Consider the following 17338-nt stretch of genomic DNA (forward strand, 5'->3'; position numbering starts at 1 on the left):
GACCATAAAGAAAACCATTATGAGTTATCATATCATTTAACATGCATAGATACCCAGGTGAATAGTTCACTTCCTCAAACAAATTTGTGAAAATAAATCATTAAGATTAATGCAAAAAGATTTAATGGATTTGTGTGGAAATTCAAGCTATATCCTAGAACAGCAATCACCATCACATAATAAAGGATACAAACCCAAAGGAGGCCATTAAAAGAATTGATAGTGACATTAGAACAATTAAGAACACATAAAAACAAACTTCTATTTCATAAATAGTCACATTACATGTTTAATTACAACAAAAGAAGTGGCACTCTTATAAATGCCACTTTAACTACACCAATATTACAACCCAAAATAATCAGTCTGCATAGCCCAGTGACACTATCCTTACATAAAGCAACACATAATCAAAATGGCCATCTAATTCAGCTGACATTCTACATACCCAAAGAAAAACAAAGCATGTCAATCCCCCACAACTTCTAAGCTCCAGCTAAGTAGACTCGGCATTAGTAAACAGCTGTCCAAGTTCCAGCAAACCAGAAACTGCCTGATCTGAGGTGCCTACCCCCAACCCTTTTTCATGAGCTATCTGTAACATCTTCTTTCGCTTAGCAGGAGTAACACATACAGTGTTACTGTCAGGGACCTCAAATTCCTCGCCACTCTGAGGCACATTCTCCTCCAGGACCACAGGGTTCATGGCAGCAGGAAGCTGAGGAGTCTGATCCAACCGATCAAGATGCCCCTTTAAAATCAAATACTTCTCCCTTAGCAGGTAACACTCTCTACTCAACTTTGCTGTAGCCCCATAATTAGCATCGACTATCTCCAGATTGTATTTACAGGCTAAATAAAACACAGCCTTCTTTGCAACCCTTTGCTCGGCAACACTTGCTAAAGGACTGAACTCACTGAAAATGCACTTCATCCCATTACTACTACGCGGACAATTAACCATAACCCACGAAACAAAGCCATGACCCTCCACCCAAGTCGTCTCAATAACTGTCACAGATGCACCGGTCTTGCGCACAACAATAACCAAAACCTCTGCAAAATCAATGGACACGTGAAAACCATTGCCAACTAAGTTATGTCCAGAACTCTCCCCTCCAGCTTGTCTAGGGGTTTTGCCCTTCTCTTGCAATAACTCAGCACACTTATTCCTAAACAGCTTCAAGCATAATTCATGAAGTCTAATCTGATCATATGTAAAATCAGAAACCTTAACACCAAAAAGATATATCAATTTCTTCACAGCCTTCTGAGCTGCCCTCTCACGAGACTCCTGAACCGTACTTGCATCACCACCAAAGAATGTCAAGCGCGCTCGATTGTTTGACCGCACAACCTGCACCCACACATTATTGCTAGCACTATCTATGAATCCGTAAACTGGTGCTGGGAACTGCAGCCAAGCAGTGATCTTTTGCAAAAGAGGTTCAAAAGGAATGAACACTTTGTTAGGTCGAGCAGCCATAACCTGTAATGGCAAATGGCAATAACCACATTTAGACCGGATTCCCTTACTCAAATGTAAGAAATGGACATTCTCCCAAAGAAAGATGCACAACCACAGAAACCATAACAGGCGCGACAGCCAAAATACATATTCCAATCAGACCCATATCACTAAGAAACCCAATTCCCTTTTACAAAAGGCACAACAAAAAGGGGAAATTAAGTAAGTACAAACCACCAATGACTAATAAACTTTAAACATTTCTCTTTGTTTTACCTTAAACCTCATATCCCCTCATCTTACCAGCACAGGGGGCAACACATGCCTACTTCTAACCTGTAAAGTAATACCCAAGCAAAAAAAAAAAAAAAAAATCCCCAACCACTCTCCTCCCAATAAACAACAAAATGAACAAAAGAGATTAGCACAAACCATATTACCTACATACTAATGGCCCTAAACATCTAACACCACATCTTTAGCAAATAAGCAATCATCCAACAACCAAATAACATACTAAACATGGAGAAACCCAAAAGGAAGACATGCACAAAGTAGGCGCAAAACAACATACCGTTTAAAAGAGCAGCCTTTGTAAGTAGATTCCACCCAACAAATACCCAGACAACTGTAAAACAACCAAAAATCCCACATCACGAATAGTGAATATACCAACAAATACCCATATATAAATGTTTCATTGGATCATTAACAATTAAAGAAAGCAATGAGATTAAGAGCCAACAGAATTAAGAAACCAATGAAACTAAGACCAAAAACAACAAATAAGGGAAGCAATGAAATACATAACAGAATGAGCAGGAATAAACTTACAGAGAGAAGACGACACAAATGCACTACAAAGAACAATCAAAATGTTGACTCACCGCTACAGAATTACACAATAGATGTCCATGCAATATCAGTCACACCATGTTAATTATGCTAATTCCGTCTCTAAACACCATCCAACCCAAATAACACCCAATACAGTAAACAACTGAGATAACTGATACAATACATAAACAAAGGGAAAACAGCAGGGATTCATGCAAAATCAATACCAAAAAACAACGCTAAAACAGACAATCAAGTCATTGCTTATGGAAAAAGTCAAAAACCAAAAAAAAGGGAAAAAACCACACAATAACAAACCTCTCAAGAATTAAAGAAAGCAATGAGATAAAGAACCAACAAAATTAAGAAACCAATGAAAATAAGACCAAAAACAAAAAATAAGGGAAGCAATAAAATAAATAACAGAATGAGCAGGAATAAATTTACAGAGAGAAGACGACACAACTGCACTACAAAGAACAATCAAAATGTTGCTTATTCAGAAAATGCAATTAAAAAAAATAAACAATAATGAACTCCAAAAAAAAAAAAGAAATAAAAGCAATGAAATTGAAAGAATGTGAACAGAAATACACTTACACAGAGAAAATCGCACAAACCCCATCCTGAATTAGTCCAGACATGTATATATATACAATCCTAATAAGAAGCAATTTTTTGCAGCCCATAAACACCGACCTAAGTACCCAAACAGTATCCAGTACTGTACACCGTACCAGCTCAGACCTCAGTCACCCACTCCCATCACCAAATTACACTAATTCAGCAGATCACCACACACTAATTCATAACCAATCAACGAAACTAAGTACAATTCTGAATACATAATCATGATGATATGTATTATCAGCTTAAACCCACGCTCTAACTGGCAAATCCACCACAGCAAGCAAAAAGGAAAACCACCTGCTTAAGCAAAGGAAGTCAAAGCAAGCAAGGGTAAAACTGGCAATACATTAATGTTGGGGGCAAAGGGGTAATAGCGCCAGAAGTTACTATTCATAAGAACAGTAACTTCCCTCTTGAACTTTTATATGGTTTATAGATTTTTCATTTAAGTGTCTCGCTCACTTTGACGGGCACATCAGTCAAAGCATTACTTTGACAAATAATCTTTAATTAGCTATAAATATAGATTATAAAAAGTTGACATTTGGATACAATATATTGAGATAATTCTAACGGGTACTTTTATGACTTATTTTGATCTTATGCATAAAGAATAAACATTAGTCAAATTGGCGTACATGAATAATGCAAAAGTTAAATTGGACCATGCACTTAAGAAACGGATGAAGTATATGCTTCTAACTCTAATCTGTGCTTTTTTTTTTCTTTTAAAGAAAAAACTAATCCTGTGCTTGACTAGCTAAAAAGTGCTAAACCTTAGGCATTCAGATATATGTAAATCAAAGTGTTTTTATTCCTGTATAAAATCATGATAACAAGCAATAAAATAAACAATTAGTATTGTTAAAGACAAAGTCCCTATCTTATTGTTATACTTCACCTCAATGATATCCGACAGAAAGCAAGGGTATCTTGTCAATGGTCTTATATAGTTATCACTAATCTTCTGACAAAAAAACCATAATCTATCTTAAAACACTCATCTACTTTCTAGTCTTTGTAATAGGGTAGCTAACTTGTCATTATTGTCTTATGTAATTACCGTTCCTTCTACCTCATAGTACTTCCGTCCCCTTTTGATAGTCCCTCCTTTTGATAGTCCCTTATGGGCATTTTTCACGGGAATTAATAAACATATATAAGAATAGTAAAATTACATTGAAAAAGTAAATTGACATTGGGTATGCAAAAAAGTAGAGAGATAAAGTAATAAAAGTACATGGGAAAACAAAATTTACATTGGAAATTTAAATTTGCACAAGCATTGTTGTAAATTGGAGGGAATTTTGGTAAAAAATTAATATTAATGGTTGTTGGAAAAAGCAAATGGAGTGAACATTTTGGGACTAAAATTTACCCATAAGGGACTATCTAAAGGAGACGGAGGGTGTGATATAATGTCTAATATTTTTATCTAAGCTACTAACTAATTAATTAAGTTTTCAAAACGTACTTTAAACCATCAGCAAACATCTATAATTATTAGTTATACAAATTTAATAATATAAATTGTACATTATTAAGGCAAATCTAATATGAAGTTATATTTTTACTGATCATATATGACTTATAATAATGCATAGTATTTTATTTTATTTTATTTTATTTTATTTTTTTGATAGAAATAATAATTTTATATGACAAATTAATAGAGAATAGTGAATAGAATGGCTTTTGTATTGCTTGTTTATTATTCATCAATAGGTTGAGTATTTATACAAAACCTAACCTCATAAGATAGGAAACAATATTCCTAAAAGATATACCATATCCTAATGATATATTCTCAAAATAATATCTTAACATAAATATCCTAAATATATTATTCTCTTAAATGATATATACGGAAAATATATCACACATATATTTTCCGATATCTCTAACATCCATACTATTGATTATTGACTTAATCTTAAACATTATCTATGGGGCACTTCAAGTAAATTATATATAGGTACGTCATCCACATAAAATCTAAGCTAGATATGTGAACGTTGATTTTGGGATAACATTAGTTAGGAATTGAAAATAGAGCCAATCACCCACTAATTAGTTGATTTAGTTCCGTTTAAATCAACAAAATGAATCATGAAGTGTCTAAATGGACCAAATATATGACTCCATATACTCCATCCGTCCCCTTTTAATAGTCCCTATAGACAATTTTTACTGGAATTAATAAACACAAATATAAATTAGTAAAAGTTCATTGAAAAAGTAAATTGACATTAAATATGTTAAAAAGTAAAGAGATAAAGTAATAAAAGTACATGGGAAAACAAAATTTACATGAGAAATTTAAATTTGCACAAGTATTGTTGCAAATAGGAGGGAATTTTGATAAAAAAAATTAATATTAATGGTTGTTGGAAAAAACAGATGGGGGGAACATTTTGGGACTAAAATTTGCTCATAAGGGACTATCAAAAGGGGATGGAGTACTAAATACTACTCCATCCGTCCCCTTTTGATAGTCCCTTATGGCCATTTTTCACGGGAACTAATAAACATAAATAAAAATTGTAAAAGTACATTGAAAAAATAAATTGACATTAGGTATGCAAAAAAGTAGAGAGAGAAAGTAATAAAAGTACATGAGAAAATAAATTTACATGTGAAATTTACATTTGCACAAGTATTGTTGCAAATTGGAGGGAATTTTGGTAAAAAATTAATTTTAATGGTTGTTGGAAAAACCAAATGGGGTGAACATTTTAAAACTAAAATTTGCCCATAAGGGACTATCAAAAGGGGACAGAGGGAGTAAAAGCTTGTTTATGGATTTTCTTGATATGTAGTTTAATACAGTACTCCTTCCGTCCCTTATTACATTCCTCCTTTCTACTTTTGGTAAATTTTTTTTTAGTAAATCAACTCTCTTTTTCTGTTTTATATTTAATGCTTTCTCACTCATCCTTATCTAATCTCACTCATAATCCTTGTGCCAAATTACAATGAATATGATTGGTTAAAAATTTTTAATTAGGAGCATGCGATTGGTCCTTTTTTTTTGCAAAAGATTGATGACTTGTCATGGGTAATAACTAAGCTATCTTTGTACTTCCCATTGCATTATCTAATTATTGTTATTTGTCGTATTCTTCACTCCTTAATTCCAGTATAAATTTCCAAAGAAGAATGTAATTTAGGGACGGAGGAAGTACTAATTAAATAAGATTTCCTGGTTCAATAAGAATATTGATATTAATACGAAGTATTTATTAGGTATTTATTTGGTTTTCCTCAAAAAAAAAAAATTAAAAATAAAAAATAAAAGCACTTTAAAAATAATAATAATAAAAAAAAGTACTCCCTCCGTCCCTAAATTACAGTCCTCCTTTCTATTTTTGGTATTCCAAAATTACATTCCTCCTTTCTATTTTTAGTATTCCAAAATTACATTCCTCCTTTCTATTTTTGGTAAGTTTTTTTTAGTAAATCAACTCTCTTTTTCTGTTTTATATTTAATGCTTTCTCACTCATCCTTACCTAATCTCACTCATAATCTTTGTGTCAAATTATGAATATGATTGGTTAAAAAATTTTAATTAGGAGCATATGATTGGTCCTTTTTTTTTTGCAAAGGATTGATGACTTGTTATGAGTAATAACTAATCTATTTTTGTACTTCCCATTGCATTATCTAATTATTGTTATTTGTCTTATTCTTCCCTCCTTAATTCCCGTGTAAATTTCCAAAGAGGAATGTAATTTAGGGACAGAGGGAGTATTATATTTTGCTATAGAAGGCATATGCTAACTTGTCCTTAAAAGTTGTTGAGATTAATTCTTTATTTTTTTTTACACAATATATAGTTGAGATTAATACATAACCTTATATTAATGAATGCCATTTACATTTTTTTATATGATTAGATATTAAAATTTTTTTGACTCAAATCAAATTGCGTAATTTGAATTATGTTTTTAACCCAAATATGGAATGTATACGTACTCGAAATCACTCACATGATACATCCTAATTTATATTTGTACTCCCTTTGTCCCTTTTTTACATTCTTGATTGTTTTTTGGATATTCCAAAATTACATTCCTCCTTTCCTTTTTTAGAAAGTATTTTTTCCCAAATATCTTAAATCATCCATCTTTTTCTGTTTTGTAATTAATGCTCACTCTTATTTTCTCACTCTTAATTTCCAATTCTCAACCTTATTTTCTCACTCCTCCTTCAGAATTATTTTGCCTAAATTTAGATGAATATGATTGATTCTTAATTTTCCCATAGGAGCATGTTTTTTTTTTTTTTTGAAAGGATTGATAACATCTCATCATTAAATATTAATATATCTTTGTTTTACTCAAAGACATCATTTAATGTTTTGTACTTCCCATTGTGTTTTGTTGTATTGTTATTTGTTTTATTCTTAGTTTCTAAATTCCCGTATAATTTTACAAACAAAAATGTAAAAAAGGGACAGAGGGAGTACTATATAATCTGGATTCCAACCAAATGACTCACACAATATGATTAATACAAATATGAATATATCCCAAGTCAAAATTAGCAAACTATTATTAGAAGGATTTCCCTCTGAAAGATAATTTTGTGCATCAGTTTGACTACTAATTTAACTTTGACTAGATATTTTTGATAATATATAAATATTAAGTAAAATATTACTCATATTAGATTACTCATAATGCATACATTTAACTTTTTATGTCTTGTTTTACTAATATACCAATATTGATGGTCAAAGTTGTGCATTATATGTATGTGTGCTGGTTAAAGTGATGCATATTAAAAAAAATCGTGGAAGTATTGAGGATTCTAGTATAGTTAGTATTCCATGTAAAACTGCAAATAAACGTTCTAATCTATTCTTGAGATAGAGAGATCTTTAGATTCGTGTAATTACCATTTTTTTTCTTTTAGAGGTAAAAATTAATATAATGTTAGTCCATACATGCATGTCAGCATATAAGAAATGTTATTAAAACTTGACTTCACCTTATTTTTGCTGAACTGAAATTATTTTTACTGAAACAAAATTATATTTGCTGAACTTAAATTATTTTTACTGAACTTAAATTTATTTTAATGAACTGAAATTATTTTTACTGATTTAGGCCCCGTTCTCTTCACCTTAATTTTGCTGAGCTGAAAATATTTTTACTGAACTTAAATTATTTTTGCTGAACTTAAATTATTTTTACTGAACTGAAATTATTTTTGCTGAAATGAAATTATTTTTTACTGATTTTCAATAATAATTCTTCTTAAAGAAAACTGAATTTTACTGAATAGAACTTATTTTTACTGAACTGAAATATTGTTACTGAACTGAAATTAATTTTACTGAACTGAACTTATTTTTACCGAACTTATATTATTTTTACTTAATATAATTTTTTTAAGGTGAAGAGAACAAGGCCTTACTATTATTATTCCTCTTTAAGATAACTGGATTTTACTGAACTGAACTTATTTTTACTGAACTCAATTTAATCTTACTGAACTGAACTTATTTTTACTGAACTAAAAATATTTTTGCTTAATATTATTTTTTTAAGGTGAAGAGAACAGGGCCTAAGGCAAAACTTTTTCCTTTTCAACATGTAGAATATATACAAGATAAATAATATAAGAAAAATAATTGATAATAAGACCATGTTCTCTTCACCTTAAAAAAATGTAATTAAGTAAAAATAATTTCAGTTCAGTAAAAATAAGTTCAGTTCTATAAAATTAATTTCTATTAAGTAATTTCAGTTCAGTTCAGTAAAATTCATTTTTCTTAAAGAAGAATTATAATACAAAATCAGTAAAAACAATTTCAGTTCAGCAAAAATAATTTCAGTTCAGTAAAATTAATTTAAGTTCAGTAATAATAATTTAACTTCAGCAAATATAATTTTATGCCAGTAAAATAATTTCAGTTCAGCAAAAATAAGGTGAAGAGAACGGGGCCTAATTATGTTTATCGTAAGTAGACAAAATAGTCATAATCTGATACTACTCCTAATAACTTAAGTTTCAATATTTAAAAGCAATTCAAGACATACGAAGTACCAAACGTTGTTGTCAACAATTAAATTATTGCCATAGCAAGCAGACATATATAGTAGTCATTAACTTGTGTTCATAGAAAACATAATTTTAACTATATTGTCAACCTTAACCATTTCTAAAGATAGCAAGAATAACGATGGTCCAACATAAATAAAATATATACTTCGTCTATTTTTTAAACTTTACCAAATTTGACTTTTGTACTATTCACACAATTAATGATAATTTTTAATGTCTTTTGTAATTAACATGCATGCATGTGTAATCTTATAAAAATCCTCTGTATATATACTAATCTCTCCAATCCTAGTTGTTCTTTTCGTTTGGAATCATGGAGTATATTAAGAAAAGTGAATCTTAGTGAGAGATAGAGAAACAATTAAGATAATAATAGAGATTCTACTTTTCACATTATTTAAGCCTGTTCACATTTACTGAACTGAACTGAACTGAGCTGAAAAGAATATTTTATGAGAGAAGGAAATTAGAAGCTGGATTGAACTGAACTGATTGGAGTTGAACTGAAATTAAGTAAATATGAACAAGCCCTTAGTCCCACTTTTCAAAACAAAAAGATGATAAAGAAAATAAGAAGGACAATCTAATTAATGTGAAAATTAAAAAGAGAAAATGATGATTAAAATTTAAAATCATGCATGGAAAAATTCAATTAATGAGATATTATTTTAAAAATTGCATAGTAATTTGTAGAAAAAGTAATAAAGTCTGGCACATACATTTACCAAGTAAATGGAAGAAAAAATATGGAAATATTTTAGCTTAGTCATATCATATATACAAAGATTCCAAATGAAAAAAACCTTTCAAATCTTTGTAATCAGAAAACGAAAAGAACAAATAGGTTTAGAATTCTACAAAAATAAAAAATTTATAGAAATTTAAATTTATTTAAATATTAAAAATATTTTTAAAAAAATATGTCGTGAAAAAACAACAAAAGTGACTGCCCATCCACAACCCTAAAAACACAACCTACTCACTTTTGTTATTCTGTTAACCCATTTTCTTTCTTCTCCATCTTTTTTATATCTTAACCTATACTTCTCTTACTTTACTACACTTAATTTATTTTTCTCTCCAAACTACTTCTTATTTTCAATTCTCTATTTTAAAAGTCAAATAAAACAATCATAACTAAGCTTAATAACATTAATATTATTCTCATCATATAACATAAACCTATATTTATCTCTTAAATTAGATTGATAACTAATTATGATGGAGGATTCTGGAAAAAATTCAAGTGATAATGAGATGATGAAGTCTTGTAACAGCTTTCCTAGAGGTCACTGGAGACCAGCTGAAGACGAAAAGCTTCGAAAACTCGTCGAGCAATATGGTCCTCAAAATTGGAATTCCATAGCTGAAAAGCTCCAAGGAAGATCAGGTATGTTATATTATGTACTTGCTTGTTTTGTTCATTAGATAGATCAACTTATAGATAATTACAAATCATTTTTGTTCATTAAATCAACTTATAGATAATTACTAATAATTATTTCCTCTATATATTTCTTCTAAAACCAATTTTCTTGTTTTGTGTATCATATTATGAGCATATTAATTAGGTTTTTGGATAGCAAATTTTCTTATTTTTTACTTTTAGATAAATTTGGTTCTGGTCTTGTGAGAACATGTTCCTAATTTTCCATGTGATTTACTTTTTTTAAAAAATTAGGTTTTTGGAGTTTAATACGAATATAAGAGTTATTTTGTTCATATTTTTTTGTAAGATATTGAAATGGACAGAAATCAATTTTTTTTTTAATCTATAGTTTATATAATAATATATGCATGGGGTTGATGTAAAATTTAAGTATCCTAGCTAGGTTTATAATTAGAAAGTTACAATTTTAGAGAATTGTTTTTTATTGTGATTAAGTAAATTAGATTAATCCGAAAGGTACTTATTCCTAAATAATCCACTAAAATAGATGATTATATATTGAAAACATGTCTTGATCAATTTTTTTTTCTTTTTTTTTTTAAATGTATATATCAAACTTGTTTTTCAGGTAAGAGTTGTAGGTTAAGATGGTTCAATCAATTGGACCCAAGAATCAACAGAAAGCCTTTCACAGAAGAGGAGGAAGAACGGCTCATGACCGCCCACCGGATCCATGGGAACAAATGGGCATTGATTTCGCGACTATTCCCTGGTAGAACAGATAATGCCGTCAAGAACCATTGGCACGTTATCATGGCTAGGATGCAAAGGGAACGGTCCAAGCAACAATCAAACAACAGATCAAGCTTAATTAGTCCTAGTATTTTGTCGTCTACCACCTCATCAACTCATGATCCTCTCTCAAAAACATGGAAACATCATGGAACCCTAAAGAATAATGATCATAGTCGCGAATTGTACAAGTTTGAACATAATTTAAACAAGGAGAGGAAAGCTAGTACAATGGCATGCTTGACTTTTCCGCGACCATGTATAAGCAAGGGGACTTATAGGGCATCATCTTCGACGATACATCCACAATGTTTACTAGGAAATTGGCTTAATAATAGTACTAATAGCTCATTATTTGATCACTCAAACGGTTTTAATACAAGGTTTTCATGTGGTATAGGGTTTGGCTCGTCTTATGGAGTCAATTATTGTGCTATTCCTTTTGGTTATGCTCCATTAGTCAGCCAAAGCAAGACGACGACAACAACAACAACTGCTATTAGGCAATCATCATTACAAGAAGAAGCACTCGAGGATGGAGGATGCGGTCGTGCAATGGCGAGTAACACCAAAGAGGTTAATTTCATTGATTTTCTTGGAGTGGGAAACCCTTCTTGATCAACAAAATTCAATTCATGCTCATAAGTTTAGTTTAACATAAATTATATCCTTTAATCTATGCTTTAAACCGGCTTATTATGTTTTGTAATATGAACTCCTCTCATCTTCTCAATTTGTTTTTCCTTTTAAGCATCTAAAGATGCATGAAGATTGAGAGGGGTTAAGTTATAGGACTTAATTATGAGTTAGTTAAGTTATATATGCTAATTAAACTTAGGTGTATTCAAATATTTTACTTGGTTTTTACACTAGTAAATTGAAAAATCTCAGCATTTTACATTTATAATATATGACGGGTGGTTGATGATTTACTCCAATATATATATATATATATATATATATATATATATATATATATATATATATATATATATATATATATATATATATATATATATATATATATATATATATATATATATACTTGTTGAAGTAGCTAATTTTGAGCATGAATTCTTATTATATATATACTTCATTCCTTTTGTAATAATAATCACAACACTTTCCTGTTATGTCATTTAATAATTATTGCAACATTATCTTATTTGATAAGACGTTCTATTTTATTATTTCTCTCTCCTAAATTACATTTCTCTCTCCTACATTACACTATATTTTTAATATTATTTCCCTCTCCTACTAAGAACTAAATCCGAAGCATACCCCTTCCAACTATACTATACCCTAGCTATATATTTTACATTTCATTCTCTGGTCTTTACATGCCCTGTAATTTTCTAAAACTATGCGCAACACTTAGTGTTGCGATTATTAAGGAGGGAGTATATTTCTTGAGGAATTTTAAAAGGAGGAAAGTTAGGCATTTGTAAATGCATAACATTGATTAAAATATTTTTAAAACACATGATAGAGAGAGATAGGAAGAGAGGGGTCTGTAGGTGGACCCCACCTATTTTTTGGTCGGATTATATCACATGATGGGGATCGGACCACATGTTGATTGTTCCACTGAAAGTTTATATGGTACCATTGAATCCTCAGTGGTACCACTTATGCATAAATTTTGTACAACTGAATGCATATATAATACCATTATGTGCATATATAGTATCACTGTATATTCAGTGGTACCATTATTTGATCATCCAATAATACCAGAATATGCATTCGTTTGTACATATGTATAATTACGTGAATACCCCTTATTATGCATTTGTAAATGCCTAACTTTCCTCCATTTCTAGTTCCTCATTTTTCTTGGGTTTTTACAATGCCTCTTTGGATTTTTATGGGGGAATTAAGAAAATTGTAAATTCTATAAAATTAATGATTAGAAGTACATATATGCATGCATGTAGGGCTAGAGAGAGATAGAGAGAAAGAAAAAATAGTTGGGAATAATTGAAGAGATAAAGAAAGCTAGAAAGTGTTGAAAATTGATGTTAAAAGTACAAAAAATGAAAGGAAAAAAGATGACAACTCATAAAAAATAGGGTAATAATGATCAAAAAAAAAAAAAAAAAAAAAATCCTTTAAACAGAAAGAAACATTATAATACAGTTTACCCTAAAAGAAAAAGAGACATTGTATTATGAGACGGAGGGATTATGTTCTATCCATTTGAAATCTTGTATGTTAATTTAGGGAGATTTTTGGAATAAAGTACATTGAGACCATTAAGTAAGTTAGGACCATTAAAGTACAAAAAGACCATCCTTTTATGGTTGAGATCATTAAAATTTTGGATTGAGATCATTAAAAAAGGGTAATATGGGAAAATAAAGAGGGTATTTTAGGGATTAAAATAAAAGGGTAATACAAGTTTATTATAACTTTTCGGTTCAATTCACCTATGCCCAACTCGAAAGGGTTAACATAATGAAATTATGTTTTACTCCGACTTGTCCAAGCTTGTTAATGTATCGTAGTTGACTAGTTGTATATAAGTAGCAATGCTTACAATGCTTAGCTTTTTTGTAGATGATTTATATCACTATATAAAACTTGCTCAAATTGCTAGATTTGAGTTTTAGTAGTGTATTCTTAATTAAATTGGTTGGTCAAGAATAACTTGAACCGCATAACTAGAAAAAGGCAAAGGACGTTAGACCAATTTCTACTTGTGTGCATGTTTCTGAGCAAAAAGGATAAACAAGAGAGATGATGGTTAGCTATATTGGAGTAGAATTTGTTATATACACCTGAGTGTACCGTACACCCAACTAACTCAAGCTTATTGTTTGATCTTCATTGGATGATTAAATTAAAAAAACAATCATCAAAATGAAAAAAAAAAAAAAAATTATACATGGGTGTACGGTACACCCAGGTGTATACAACAAGCTCTCGTATTGGAGATGGAGAATAAAATGAGTTCCTATATTAAAAGCATTGAATCTTTTGCAACATTTGAATTTAATTTGGATGAGTGCATGCTTTCAACAATTCTCCTAAATCATACATACATCATCTTACTTTAAGTTTAGGATTTTTTTTTTTTTTGGCTTTTTTTGAAAAAAAAAAAAAAAATGTAAGGTAACAAAAATGACTTTAACAGACTATACCTCAACCCCAACAGTTTTTTTAGTCAATTATTTAAAAGTCCGGAATTTGAAAATGAGGAGGAAAAGTGTAGCCGCCCTCTAGAATGAGAAAGATGTAATACTTTCTCATTTTTTAAAGGTTGGCTCTTATGTGCACTACTTGAACAAGAAAACGTACATGAGTAATATAGCAAATAGGAACGATTCCATGAAGTTGATGGATAGAATTTAGTTTGAAATTTTTTTATAAGACAACACTGATACTATACCCACCAAGAAAAGATTGATAGATGCTTGTTAATTTCTTGCAGAAATGTTGATGTTAATAGATAAACTATTTGTATATTATTAACATGTTTAATTATATGCAAAGATAAGTGTGTTTGATTTCAATTCGTGGGGTGAGTAATCTCGATCAGTTAAGAAACCAACTTCTATTATTCTTTTATTAGTCAGTTGCACGTATATGCACAGAGAAAAGCTTTTGTACAAGTATAATATTTTTTTTGACTTACAAGCTTAACTGCATGAAAATGTAGATTGCAGCCTATTTTGACGTTAATATGTTACTTGTAGTTCTTGGTACATATATTGCGGCTAATTTGTAACTAATTCTCTTATATCAGTTTTTACCTAAGCAACCTTGTTTTAGTATTAAATTAGTATACTGTAGGCATCATAAGAAGTGCGTCTACTTTAGGTGTGTGAACATGGTGGGGCGCTCGTCAATTGTAGAAAGTTAGATTTAACTTATATGATAGGGACAAGGGATAAAGTAGGGAGCCTTCAACAATGTTTAAGAAAACTTGTAACCATTTATGGATTTTACCGAAAGGGAAAAGCAACCAGAAATTTTGATCCATGAAAGTTACACTCCATTCATAATCCATTAGACTACTAACTCTGTTTCGGGGTATCTTAAATCCCTTTTTATAGACAAATGAGAGATCGACAAGCAAGTAGCCCAGCTATAAGCAGATACGTGACATCCAACTTAGCTATAAATTAAAAGGCTAATACGAGCATGACACATGGCCTAAGAGAGACATCAGATGATGATGGGCTCAAAGCCCATTTAAGGAAGAAAACCTAGCATAAAGCATACCCTAAGACATGTGTCTATCACGTATAGGGAAGCCGATCTTCCTAGGTTATGAAACCCTAGAAGCATGATCTCCCACATCCCTATATAAACCCCATAATTCTATGATATGAAGGACACTTCACAATTACAAAAGGCACTGAAATGCTCTTACTTCTCTCTACTTTCTCGCTCTGATCTAAAATTCCATTGCCGGTCACGAACTTGATTGACAAAGTCAGGTGTCCTGTAAACCAGAGATTCATTGTTTTGAAGGTGTCCAGGTCGTACAAGTGTTCTCTCGAGAGAATCCATACCCCCCTTCGAGTATCCCAAAATTCCTTGAAATAAACTCCATATTTTCAAAAACTACGACTGGGGATTCAGAGATGAAGGCATGTAAACCAGAGATTCATTGTTTTGAAGGTGTCCAGGTCGTACAAGTGTTCTCTCGAGAGAATCCATACCCCCCTTCGAGTATCCCAAAATTCCTTGAAATAAACTCCATATTTTCAAAAACTACGATTGGGGATTCAGAGAGAAGGTACGAAATTGAGTCATGTAAGGAGACAATTTCGCTCATATTAGCCTCTACTCGATTATTATTGTGACAAGAATCAAAGTCAAATTTGTTCCAAACTAATATTACTAAGTAGTTTGAATATAAATGCACACATAAAATTCTAAATATTGTGATCACTTATTAAGTCGACAAAATTGAAAAGAAACCTAAACCGATTGTCTAAATTACATTATTAGGCATTTTTTTTCATATTCAATTACAAATTCTTATTTAAAATATGCAAAAGGGTGATCTTAATCAGGTTTTTTTAGATTTTAACACCACACAAAAACCCGAAATTGGTTTTTAACACCCTCATAAAAAAATAATTATTTTAACACCAGATAAATTTTAAAAAAAATGGGTATTACCACCACTTAACTGATGTCGTTTAGGAATCCGTTAAGTGGGCCCATAAAGCCACGTGTCGCTTATTATTGGCAAAAAAAAAACCCTAAAACTACCTAACCGCCCCACCACAACCTACCACTGCCCTCCCCGAACCCACCATCGGCGGCGCATCCCCTCCCCAACCCACCTAAACCTTCCCCCTCCCTTTCCCGCAACATTTTTGGCCCGAAAAACCACCAAACCTAAAACCCTCGTTCCCAAAACGGCCACGAATCCGGCCTAAAATGGCCGAAATCGGCTGGTTAAGGCCACTTAGCCCCAAAACCGGCCGATTTCGGCCATTTGTGGCCGGATCCGTGGCAGTTTTGGGGAAGGAGGGTTTTGGGTTTGGTGGTTTTTGTGCACGACACGGTTGCGTGAAAGAGAGAGGGAGGGTTCAGGTGTGTTGGGGGTGCAAGTGTGTCGTCGGTGGTGGGTTCGGGGAGGGCAGTGGTGGGTTGGAGGGAGGGCGGCGGTGGCGCGGTGGTGGTGGTTGGGGTAGTTTTAGGGTTTTTTTTGTAAAAAAAAATTTTCACACAAATAAAATGGTGACATGTGTCACTGTGACCACACTTAATGGAAGTTTTGGACGGAAACCATTAACTGGTGGTAATACCCATTTTTTTTGGAAATTTGTCTGGTGTTAAAATAATTTTTTTTAATTTTTTTATGGGGGTGTTAAAACCATTTTTGGGTTTTTGTGTGGTGTTAAAATCTAAAGTTTCCTTATAATAATAATAATCATGTAACAAAAATAATGGAAGCAACATAATAATATTAAAGGCACTTGATAAATCACATTTATATAGGATTTATAGGCACGTTTATAGTAAGTTTATAGTTGCCTTTTTAGGTCTTTTAGTCGCTTTTTAGGTTACAAATGCATAAATTTTCCATTTTGTGCTTTATTACGCTTTGTTTGTGTTTTATTAATGTTTCAGGTAGTTTCTATAACTATTTGGACGCTTTCGGAGTGGTTTTGGAAGAATC

The 17338-nt window shown here is 31.3% G+C and overlaps 1 protein-coding gene across 1 annotated transcript; it reads left to right on the forward strand.

The window, feature by feature from the left end:
- The first annotated feature begins 10229 nt into the window (after positions 1–10229).
- LOC145613783 (uncharacterized) lies at positions 10230–11808 on the forward strand. The gene is made up of 2 exons (XM_081668835.1): positions 10230–10398; positions 11027–11808. Exons 1-2 carry the CDS (start codon positions 10230–10232, stop codon positions 11806–11808), a joined length of 951 nt encoding a protein of 316 aa, XP_081524961.1.
- The last annotated feature ends 5530 nt before the right edge of the window (positions 11809–17338 follow it).

Source organism: Chenopodium album, chromosome 25 (assembly GCF_948465745.1).
Source record: "Chenopodium album chromosome 25, dcCheAlbu1.1, whole genome shotgun sequence".
In the NCBI taxonomy this organism is placed as follows: Eukaryota; Viridiplantae; Streptophyta; class Magnoliopsida; order Caryophyllales; family Amaranthaceae; genus Chenopodium; species Chenopodium album.